This window comes from Cygnus olor, chromosome 1 (genome assembly GCF_009769625.2).
Source record: "Cygnus olor isolate bCygOlo1 chromosome 1, bCygOlo1.pri.v2, whole genome shotgun sequence".
NCBI classification, from domain to species: domain Eukaryota; kingdom Metazoa; phylum Chordata; class Aves; order Anseriformes; family Anatidae; genus Cygnus; species Cygnus olor.
This window is the reverse complement of record NC_049169.1, coordinates 82945791-82958102: the sequence shown is the minus strand read 5'-3', so window position 1 is coordinate 82958102 and position 12312 is coordinate 82945791. Positions and strand designations below refer to the sequence as shown.

Sequence of the window (12312 nt, the reverse complement as noted above, 5' to 3'; positions counted from 1 at the left end):
GACTTGTATATTCAGCTTTTAAATGCTGCTGTGAGTCATTCAACACAGTTTTGCCAGTTTATTCAGTCTGACCTCTGAGCATCCATTTATTACAATGTTGAATCTGGTTCAGGTGTAGACTGCTTTTATGCTTGTTGCTAAAATGACAAAAGAAAATGCTGGTATGATACTTGAAAGGTAGCATTTGATTTCCATTGCAGGTGGGCAAAAATATTTTACCAGAGTCTGAGGGCTAGATTTGTCAAAATATTTCCAACTCATTAAAGGCTTTTAGTTGAGAGTTTTTATCTTGTGCAGTCATTGTACATGTAGCTAATAAACTAACCATACTAAGAAGCAGTTTAACACTCAGCATCAGATGGAGTCAGCATTGGTTTTCATGTGCTACACTTAAGGATGATGGTGAAGTTGCTAAATGCATCCTCATTAAAAACTTCAGTAAATCCTAGTTTAATAATTCAAAAATTTTCTGTCTTTTCAGGCAATGGCATTAGATAATAGATATTCATGAAAGTGTATGGAAATCGTGTGAACTCATTTCTGCCTAAGAAGAGAGAGAGTACTGGAGTGTCTAATACTGCTAGCATTCCTTCAATATTAAAATTATAGTCACTGGAAGCCTCAGCGTTTTATTTGCATATATTCTTCTTGTCACGACCGCTTCTTAATGATTTTGCAAGAGGTAAAATCTGAAAACATGTTGCTTTCACCAGAATTTTTATCTGCTGAAACAAGTTATATGGAACATATAGGCAGATGTGTTGATTTGGAAACTTATTAATTCATTATAATTTTGGATTCTTTTTTCTGGGTTTAGGGGTCTATTTTGTAAGTCTTTCTTGAATAATGCTAATATAACTGCTTTAATTCACTGTCTGGCTTCAGTAAGAATATAATTTTTCAGCACTTCAGTGTTGGACTGTAAATGATTGAGGAAAACTTTTTTTTTTCTTTTAATCTACTATGATATAAATTTCTATTTGAAAGAAGAAAGCCATCCTGTAATTGCTGTTTCTGGAGTAGAGTGCTGCGTCAAAACAGATACAGCACCTTTTTAACTTCTTCACTAAGAAATTTTGTTAACTCTCTTCACTTCTCCATGTTTATAAAGCTTACTTTTTCTGTAATGCATAATGTAAGATTGCACGTGGAGGTCTGCTCTTTTTATGAGTGTTGGAGGATCTTTTGCTTCAAGAATCTATGACAATGAATTTTGGGTCAGGGTAGAGGGATTTTTTTTCTGCATTCTTGCAGAACACAATATTCTGCATGTTGTGTCAAATGCCCTAGTTAAATATCTCTTGCTTTTTGTACAGCTTTTGCTAGTGTATTTTGAACGATAAGTACCTGAAACTATTTAATGAGATGTAGTGTTCTTGAGAAGAGATGGTCTTCTATATTCTGTGTGCAACTATGACAGCATATACACAGTAGCTATTTCCATTAGAAAATACTGAAAGAGGCTTTATGGGAAAGTTGTTTGTTTTATGCAAGCAAACATACAAAATAAACCACCCAAAACTTTGTTTAGACACTCCCAAACAAAGCATCCAGGTGTGCCTTAGCCTTTACTCGTGTGAGTAAAACTTTTAATCCCCATGGATATAATGAGAATGAGTAAATTTAATCATGTCATAAGGGTATTATTTCCAGCTGTAGTAGGTGTGGGGTCATATCAGTGTTAGCTGTTGCCACTGTAACTGGCTCAGGGCAGCCAGCTAATCCCAAACTGTTTAAAGGATCAAAAGCTTCTTCAAAGTGTTCCCATATCTGTTGTCCATACCTTTTTTTCTAGCCTAAATTCACTTTCCAAAAGTTTCTATATACAGATATAAAGTAAGTGTTTCAGCACAGTTTCTGATCCTTTTTGATCTGTACTTTAGCTTTGTCCAATCTGTATTTCTAGGATCATATCCTTTTGCTTTTAGCCAAGAAATGGTAGCAAGGGATAAAAATGAAATCTTTACTAGGTATTCTTATATATTGAGAAGTATGGTGAGAACATGTGAGCTGATTTACATATGAGTTGAAAAGAAAATAAATGTTAATGTACACATGCATTCTCTATGTGCGTGGCTGGAAAACACCAAAGAAACAGAGGTACGGGTGCTTAAACATTTAATTGTATAATAAAATTTAAACTATAATGGTGTCTGGTCCTATCTTTGAAAACATTATAAAAGGTGGATGTGTAACAGGATGACAGTCTTTTCATACACGTTTGGTTATCCTTCCTCTGTTTCCAGTTTTGCTCAGTCATATCTGGACTTCCTACATGACAGGATACCCATCAAGTTAGATAATCTGTATAATAGGAGTTATGTATAATACAGAGGACCCAGCTGCACTTAAACATCTGTCATGGATCAAACACATTCAAATAAAATTATGTGAATCAAACCAGACCATACAGAGGACTGATTCTTTACAAATACTCAGTAAGCCTTAAATAATTTTAAAATTGGTCGGTAGAAATTCCCATTTGCTCTTCGGCAAAGCTCCTAATTATGCAGGTCTATCACCCCCACAAATAATACTGGGATTCTTTTTTTCAACACTAAAGCTTGAGGAAGAAAATACAAATTATTCTATTTTATGGTTTTCATTTACTTAGTAGTATTTTATGTGTCATTAAGCATGCATAAGATTAAATTAGAAATTTGTGTTAAAATATATGTTTTAAAATACCATAAAAGCATAGTAATTCAGTAATTAATGTGATAGATAATGACACACTTTCCACTTCCATCTCTATCTGTACAAGAGTTCATTGCTTTTGCTGCTCTCCTTTACTGTAGCTGTAAAGAAATTTAAAATCAGAGCATCAAACTGAACAGAAGTCAGTCTTTTTTCAGTCAGAGTACAGGCTAGTGTATCCAACACTCTGCTGCTGAAACAAGAGAGGCCCCACTGCAAAAGAAAATACTTCTATTATGTGCTTAATTAAAATGCATAAGTGTTGTTTAATGTTTTCATGATGGTAAACTGAAATGCTTGTAAAATTCTGAAATGTGAAATGTAGCTTTTCTGTGAGGTTTAAGTTGGAAGGCAAATGGGCTTGTTTACCAAACAAAGTCTTTTTCCCTGAGAAATATCTAATTTGTGGTGATCTTAGGATGCTTTTGACCCCATTATTCAGGATCTGGTTAGCACTATTTATGCCAAATCAGCTATGTTGTGAGGTGTGGAGAGGCAGTGATTGCTAGAGAGCATTGCTAGACATACTTTTATAGCCTGGATTAAGGAAATGGGATAATTTGTTTCAAAATTAGCATAGCTATAACAATTGCATTTGCTGTAAATAGTTTTAAAGGAATCATTAGAGATGTCAGGGCTTTCAGCAACATTGATAAATTATTAAATTTAATGTATAGTGTAGATCACAGTAGCAAAGGATGAAATGCTTGAGGGAGACATTCATGTTCATACAATATGCAGTGGAATAGTAGCAGCCCTTGCTGATGCTGGATTTGAAAGGGTACCAAAGAGAAAACTAGGAGCTGTAGTTTGGAGTTTGGTTTGGTATGTTGTCCATGGTAACAGATGAATGGTGTGTTGGGCATGTTTATAAAATAAAACGGGGTGAGGGGAGTAGTGCACACATTGAGTATTAAAGCTGATTAATAAGTATAATTTTTCTAACAAAAGATTTTTTTTAACAAACACTCACATGAAAATGTTGTTAGAGAATGCAGTGATCTTCTGTTTCTCTCTTTGGTACCTGCCCTCTAGAAATCAAATACTAACATGGCAGTCATGGACATTGGTCTCCTTTGCAGCAAATACTTCTGGAGAAGACACTACTGAATGGCTAATGTTAAGAAGCTAATTGAGAGCTTTGGTTTTCTTCCTTCTTCTGTATCTGTATTTCTTTTTTCTTACCTTCTCTCACCAAAACCTGTGCAATCTTCTAGTCTCTAATCACAGGGTAAATTTGCACTTTTAGTTTAGGCATCTTTTGTGTTATGTCATGCTTCAAATGAACGGTTTCTTGTTGCTGGAGATTTAAATCAGGAGGGCTGCTTTACTCTTTCCTAATTCTATTAAATACAAGCCCTAGCAAAACAAGATTCTTCCATAGCTTTAAATTAAGGAAACAGATTGTGGATAATAGAATGCTTATTTCCTTCTCTGTTTGTTTTGTTTGGTTGGTTGGTGGGTGGTGGTGGTATAGATTGAGTCTTTCTGTTATAACTTCAGAAGGGTAAAAGATGTTTTAATGATACCCAAGCAAGAAATTCAAAGGTACTTAAATTAAAGGGTTCTAAATAGCTTGTGTAATGAACATCTACAGCTGAGGTGTTCCAACAACTTTGAATGTGGCCTGTCAAAATTCCAGAAAATCATAAAACATTTAATTTGTTGTTGTCCCAAATAAGAAGTATACTTTTGAGTATTAGCTCTTTACTTTACACCTTATTTCTGATTTTCTTCTTTTAAAATTATTTTCTCTTATTTTTTTGTTAAATCTGTTTGAATCCTTTTAAGTACGTGTGCAGGTAGTCTAATTCATTGTTAAAATGTTAAATAACATGCCATTTTAGCAACTGCAGTCAGAACGTTTGTTTTACAAGGTCTTTTATTAAGAATAACCTTCCTTTTGTTCCTCTATGTTATAATAACTCAAACTTTCTTCTGAAAAACTTTCATTGGAGTTGCAAGGTGTCTTTTCTGTAAGAGTATATACTTTTCTCATTGACACTTGATCAGATTCTTTGACTGTTAAACACTGATTGTAATTTTTATGGTTGTTCACAATTGTGTTATGTCAAATCAGCCACTCATTTTTTTAGTGTTGCATTTTTAGTCTAGATCATTACACAAATTGCTGTGCATATTACCACTGTAATACTGTAAATTTATCTCTCATTGAAGATTTTAGAAGAGATGAGAAGGTGCTTTCTTTACTAGGAATCACTGTGCTAAGATGAAAATTTCAAGACAAACTGTCACACAGTTTCTATAGGTTCTGTATATTTTCCCACTCTTCTCTTAGGTTGATTTAAAAACACAAAACAAAACAAAAAAGAAATCATATATATTGATATAGGCTGAAATATGTTTCAACAGTTCTTTCAGTTTTTCTGCTTTATTTCCCATTTAACAATAATTTGGCATAGTTCCTTAACAGTTTTCCTTAAGTATAAAATCCTTCTGGATTCTGATGCTTCAGAATATGGAGGACATCAAAGGCTGGACCACAATACAGAGTACTTCTCTGAAGAATATCCTCACAATTATCGACATAATTCACTTATGGTAAGTAAGACATTCTGTTTATATCTGAACAATTTTTAAAGTTCTTCGGAGAAGTATGGAGCATATTGTAGGAATATTTGTGTGTTGTTTTTTGTTTGTGTTTTTTTCTGAAATCACCCTTTAGATGAATATAGGAGAGGTGATGCTATGATTTTATTATGACCTATAATGTTAACTGACTTTCCTTTTTTTGACATTACATTTAAATGTGCATGCCCTCTTGCAGTACAGACACAACATTCCTTGCCAAACAATATGCATGAAAACCTTCCAACATGCTTTTGAATTGTCATTTTGAACATAATCATTTACTTTATTTTCATGTCTGAGAAATACCATCTTCATGCTTTATTTGTGAATAAAGCTCCATAGAAACTAATTTTTGCATCGCTTTCTTAATATCATGTGCTTAACTCCGCAAACATGAATAAGAGCAAATCATGCATTGGCAACTGGCTTCTTCCTCTCCTTAGTTTACAGAAAAAATTTCCAACATAGAACAGACCTTCTCTATTCCCATCAAGAATTTCCAGTCCTAAACTATCTTACATACTTGCGTATGATTTCTGTTAGCTGAGGTGGTGACTAATCAAAACCAAAATAACTCCTTTGTCATTACTCTTGAAATCATAATCACTTACTACAGTTAACAATTTATGAATTTGTTATTTTCCCATTCATTAGATATGTGTATACATGTACACATACATGTGTATGTATGTTCACAAGCTCAGAGATTAAGATGAGTAAGAAAAGGCCATGAATTAAGGCAGAGTTCACTGAAAAAATTCTGAGAACAGTTAAGTTGCTGACTAGATTTTCATATTTAAAACATATACGTGTGAAGGGGTGTGTGTATTTCTATACATAGGTATAGCTGTACACAAAAATACTTGTACATACATTACATTTGTATTGTAATAGACTACAGATACAGAGGATCTCTGCACTGGATTGTGTGTGCCACTCTTCCGTGACAGAATGGAGAAATCAGTTTCTGGTGTCACATCTTAATGTGTCTCGCAAGATCTAAATTCCTGAGAATTATTGTAGCTTTTAATCTATCTCACACTTGCTTTCACCCTATTTCATTATATTCGGAGTACTGGCATTTCTTTTGTTTGCATGTTTTAAAGTGGTTTTATTTCATGAAAAGAATTCTTGTGCTTTTATCATGCTTGGCCTGAAGGATCTTGGGAACATTTTTTTTAATGTCTGTATGTGACAATGCCCTTATAGTGTAGGTAAGTATCTATTCTCATTTGCACAGTAAGAAGCAGACTCTGAGAGTTCATTCCTGAAGGTTATACAGCAAATTAATGCTCCCAGAATTCTTGCTTCCTGTGTCCAATTCAAATACCTTGCTTAGTGATTAGAGAGCGTCTTAATTATCTGCCACTAACTCAACTTCTGCGAGGCTATTAACTAATTTAGAATGTATATTTCACATTTGGACTTTTAGATGACGAGTGCAAGTCATTCAAGACAGAAAAAATGCAACAATGTGAAGATGCGATTTGCTAGGAGCATGTAGAAGATAAGGCATGTGACAAGCAAAGCAGCAAATGCATTTTTGCAGCATAAATTGTGGCATGGCAATGGCACTTCTGGGTCAGATAGAAACCCATCAGAATGGGTCATGATAACTGTCTTTTATGTCCTTCAGCAGTACAATTCACAGACCAGCTTCAGTCAACAGCCCAGAAGATGCCACAAGCACCACATAAAGGTAAAATGGTAGTAAAAGGACACAAAGGAAATGTAGCTGGGGAAATGCTCTGGAAAACCAGACGAAATTTAGCAAGATAAAACTCCAAGAAATGAAGAACAAAAGTTACAATAAATATCTCCAATTGCTATTTTACAATAAAACATTTTTTGTTTTATTGTAAATACCATTTTAAATCCTAGTTCTTAGATAATCAGTCATCCTTGAGAACTGCTTTAGTCTTACCTGAAGGTTATAAAATCCAAATAGATGTCTTTTCTTGAGTTTCTTTTCAGAAGATGTATGGCAGCCACCTCAGTGAACTCACACAAATTTTTTACCGGTTGTTTAATAATTATCTTATTGTACTTGCATAATGCATGAAACTTAAGTATCTAGTTTCAAAAATTTCAGTTCTTTATCCACCGTAGAACTTGAAAGATTATTTTTTTTAATTTTTTTTATGGTGACAGATGCACCTCCCTTAAGGTGTGTTAGTAAGCACTGTCAGCAGAACATGCCCAGAGTACTATGGCAAAATGAAATCACATGCAATAATTCTGCTGCTCAAGTCAAGCTTAAATAGTGCACAAACACATTACAAAAATAGGAGATTAGATGTGACATGGTTCATTCTAGAAACATCACCTAATAAAAGAAAAACACGAAGTGACGGTGCAAAATAAGAAGGGAAATATGAGATACCTGGAGCGAAGAAAACTGGATGAAGCTTTGTAAGCACTGCTAGGTATTACACTGAAATATTTTGCTGATGAACAGATGATAATTCAGGTTCTGTTTAGTAATGCTGTAAGAAGGCCAGATTTCAAAATCATTAGACACACCTTGAAAACTCAATAGAAAAATGCACCAAAAAATCTGTTGTAATATGACTGATTTAAATAGTGATTATAATCTAATTTTTCCATTTCTCTGCTTGCTCTGTTCTGTATTGTTAACAAATATATGCAATCTACATAACTTTCCATGTCATCAAACCTTCTAATAACAAGCCGTTAACCTCTTTGCCATTGTACAAATGGACTTTTTACCACAGTTTTATTTCTGTTTTTATTTCCACCATGATATTCCTCAGTAGTCTTTTTTGAGCTATGTTTTATGAAAGTATTGTGTTTTTTCAATGCTTGTATAAACTTTGTTTTGCATAAGTCTTCATATTTCTTTGCAGGTAGTAAATTAAATGCTGTAGAAGCATTTCAATTCCTGTCAGATCCTAGTGACCCTTTATGTACAAAGTCATTTGTTGATAGCTTTCTTGATTGTTGGACGTGAAACTTAGACCAGGAGGGGGGAAATGGGATCTGTTCTAATGACATTCATTGTTCCAAATGTTTTATCAGGCAACTGACTTGATTGAATTTTGCTGTAAAATGTTGTTTGATATCAATGTAGTCCAAGTAACTTAAGTATTTTTTAACACATAGAAGTAAGGGCTTATAAGGAAGCAGTGGGTTTTATACTTTGTACCACCAGAACTGAGTAACAAGCAGGCTAAATGTAATATTGTAGAGTGTGTTATGGCATTGGTGAAATAGTATGCAGTTTATTGTTTAATGTATTTCAGCTTTTATACATTTCCTTTTTGCCATCTTTCTCCATAGTTCTTTCCAGTTAGCTCCAGTCATCTAAAAAATAGATGCTGAAATACACCACCCCACACTGCCACCCTCCCTCCCCCCTAATGAAATAGAAATTGTGTGGCTTATTTTAAGAGTATCCTTATTGCTGGGTTGGGCTTTTTAACCTTGGCCATAATGTATAATATCTAAAGTCAAAGTGCAACTTCCTGCCTCCATGAGTCTATTGACAAATTAAAATATTCACATATTGAGATGATCTAAAAGCTTTTAGTGACCTTAGCTTTGAAAATAGTCATTTGAATTCTTTCATGATAAGGATTTATGTATTGAACTTTTAGGGAGTGATGTAGTCCTTAACTGTTTTCTCTCCTGCCATTTACAGATATGCAGAATATATGAAAGAGTGTTTGTAGTTAGAAAGCTAACTGTTATAACAGATAATAATCTGTTATATCAGATAAGATTCATAGTGGCAAGATCTTTTGTTATTTTTACCTCTTGATGATTAAGACTTATAGGTTCAGTTGCTCATATTCATTGATCATTTGACTTCTTAAAACAAACAACAGCAACAAGTGTAATGATTCCAAAGTTGATGTTGTCGAATTTCATTCAATCTTTCTTCCATTCACATTTGTCTTTGTCATTTTTGTTGTTTTTTAAAGCACTCTTTCTTAAGAAATAGTACAAAAGATAATAGAAATTTTGAGATAGAGCCTGTGCAATATATGGAGATCTTTTGCATAAATGAAGCAAGACAGTCTGAGAAATGATTTTCTGCATATTCATGCTTTACAGCTATAAACTGAAAAACAAATTGGAAGACAGAACTTCACATTATTTTAAGCATACCTTCTTTTTCATATGCAACATCTAGCAAAATGAAATCTGAAATGTCTGTGGTTTTGTATAACAAATTATAGTCAGAAAGGAAAAGCTATCACGCATCTTATTCATTGATGGTTAATTATATTTTCAGAGTAGTGTCAGTGTCTGACAATTAGTAGTGATACAGAGACATGAGATTGTCCAAAGCCCTCATTTTAATTAAAAGTTTGGGAAAATGTTGGCACAGGCTCTTGTGACATTGCCTTCTGCATCCACCAGCTGCAATATGCACTATCAAATATTTTTTCTGCAGTGCCTGATCTAGCTCTGAGTTCCAGTAATTCTCCCATCTGTTGCAAAATGACCTTGAAATGATTTTTAGGACTTGATGTTTTCCAACCCTCAAAGTAGGATGAAGGGTAGTTCATTGCACTTCCAGCCAATTTCAGTTGTGCTTGCACCTGGTACTGAATGTAGTCTGTAGTCTGATGGATCTGAAAGTAGAAATTGTCCTTTGTAGAACTTGTTGCTTGTGGATGTGTGTGTATGTATATATATGTATATTTCGAGATTGCTACGTATTATGGTCCTCTCAAAATATGTAAGGTGAGCTTCATGCTTATAAGTTCTGTTGTCTACAGATCCTTCCTGTATTTTGTATTCCTGTATTCTTTATAGCTTTTCTAATCTCTTGTTTCTTGAAATTGTCTGGATGTTTACGGGGGGGGGGGGGGGGGGGAAAGAAAGTATAAGAAATAAGTATTTGTATGGCTGAAGAGCATTGTATACATTCCTGGCAAATAGTAGCAATACCATTTTTTTTTCCCTATTTGTGCGATAGCCCACATGAATGGAATATGATTTGACATAACACAATGTGTGTAGGTGGAAAGCAGGTTGATAGCAATAAATGTTTTCATGCATGTATTGGAGTATGTAAACTATATTAATGCCAGAAACCCTGATCTATATGGAATTTGTCTTACAGTTTGGATTGCCTTACAGTTTAAAATGGACAAGAAGTATGAAAAGGTCAGGGGGGATAATAAAAAACACTTTGTATATATTTTACTTACAAATATTTATCCTCAGTCATATCTGTTAGCAATGCTGCCTGTGAAGTCAGCCACAACTGTTGCACTTCATTCCTGCTGAATACTTCATGGAGAAAAAGATTCGCAATAGTTTGATAACTAAACATTTGAAAATTAACTTTGTTAAAAACTTTTTTTTCACAGCTGAGTCACCCTAACTCTGTCCCAAAAGAATCTGATGTTCTTCCTTCCCCATATTCTACTCTGTCCATTAGCAAAGGCCTTATGTCTTCATGGCTTCCTAAAATAGCAGAGTTTGTGTGACATGACAGAGGACTGGAGGTCATAAGCAAGCAACTGGATTAGAAAGCAAAGGGCGAATTCACTGAGAATATGAAAGGAAAAGGAAGACTAGAAAAAACTTCTGAGACCCTCTTCACGGGTATAAAAAATATCAAAAATGACATTTATATAATAGTCTTTTACTGATAAATACCTGGGTTTCCTGTGACAGTTTTAATTAGGGTACTTTTATATACTTTTACGTGACCTGAGATAGGTATTTTGAAGTGGGCAATTGGAGCACAAGGAGGCTAACAATTTAAAGGTTTCCAGAAGTCCTGTGATAGTGTCCAGGTCTTGTAGAGATGCACTTTGGCTAAGAAAGACTGGGAAAAGGAGATCAAGTTTTTGATTGTTTTGACCAATGTAATGAAGAATAATAGAGTAAACATGGTAAGAGAGAAAATGTTGATGTTGCTGCTAAGCTATTTTTACTGAACTAAAATGGGAAATAATCAGTAGTTTTACTCTTTTCATCTATTTTTTGTATTCTTGTAGTATAGGCAGCTAAATCAAAGTTAAGGATATAAACCAGTGTAATGTAATATTTCTACATTAAATTGTCTGACTGTTTTTTCTAAAACATACCTTAAAGACAAGTCAGTTATCAGTTCTTAAGTGACTTTTATTTTCATAATTGTTAATTGAAAGTCAACACCTCGATAACTGTTCTATGTAAAATTACAAATGACAAGAACATACATGCTGAACACAGCAATAAAAAATAAGGAGCTACTTGACAAACTTAATTACAAAATAGAGCATCTGGCAAATAAGGTAATATGGGTTAGTAATGAAGGAATATAAAAGCAAGTTGTAAACTACTAACAGCCTAATCAGAGAGGTCAAAGCCTGGCTGAAGCTAAAAACTAGCTAGAGATATAAAGAATGGCAAGATGGGAGTTCTGCAAATGTACGAAAAGTGTACAAATAGCAGAAAAGCTTAAGAAAAAATACAAGTCCCTTAACAAAGGGAGGAGTCAAACATGATAGGTACTCTGGAGAGAGCAGAAGTATTTAATGCTTTTTTTTTAAGCCTCAGAGTCTGAAGGCAAAGCCTGCTCTCAGACCCTTTTGTGTGCCAGTACACTTTTGAAAAGAAAGAAGCAGCAGCAGAGCAATAGGTTAGGGATACCTTAAAGAGGCTAGATAAATAGAATGTACCCAAGAATCTGGAAAGATTTCAGTGGTGTGGTTGCAAGGCTGCTATCATCTGTGAAAAATCATAGTTGTCAGGGAAAATTTCTGACAGCTGAAGAAAGGCTGTAGTAAAAGCAAAAAGGAAACCTAAAGACTCTGTAGGCCAGTATGCTTTTCTGGTTGGTCCCTTGAGACATCGTGGACCGCATCCTCTTGGAATCCATATCTAAACAGGTGAGGCATATGAGATGGGTCAATCAGAAAGCCGATCCAGATTTAGCAAAGGCAAATATGCCTGATTAACCTGCCTGCTTTCTGTGATGAAATGACTCGAGCTGTGTGCATGAGGTTAATACAATCAACACAGTAAGACTTTCAGCTTTGTCTCCTACAGCGTTCT

At 34.4% G+C, this 12312-nt stretch overlaps 1 protein-coding gene across 2 annotated transcripts in view; it reads left to right on the top strand.

The window, feature by feature from the left end:
• Positions 1-12312, top strand: part of GBE1 (1,4-alpha-glucan branching enzyme 1) — a 170015-nt gene that overhangs the window by 152636 nt on the left and 5067 nt on the right. The window contains exons 15-16 of one of the 2 annotated variants that reach the window (XM_040566518.1): positions 5142-5259; positions 6926-6988. In XM_040566518.1, coding sequence (XP_040422452.1) covers positions 5142-5259; positions 6926-6988 — 181 coding nt within the window. The remainder of the gene's footprint in view (positions 1-5141; positions 5260-6925; positions 6989-12312) is intronic. The other variant, XM_040566525.1, reaches the window with a different exon arrangement.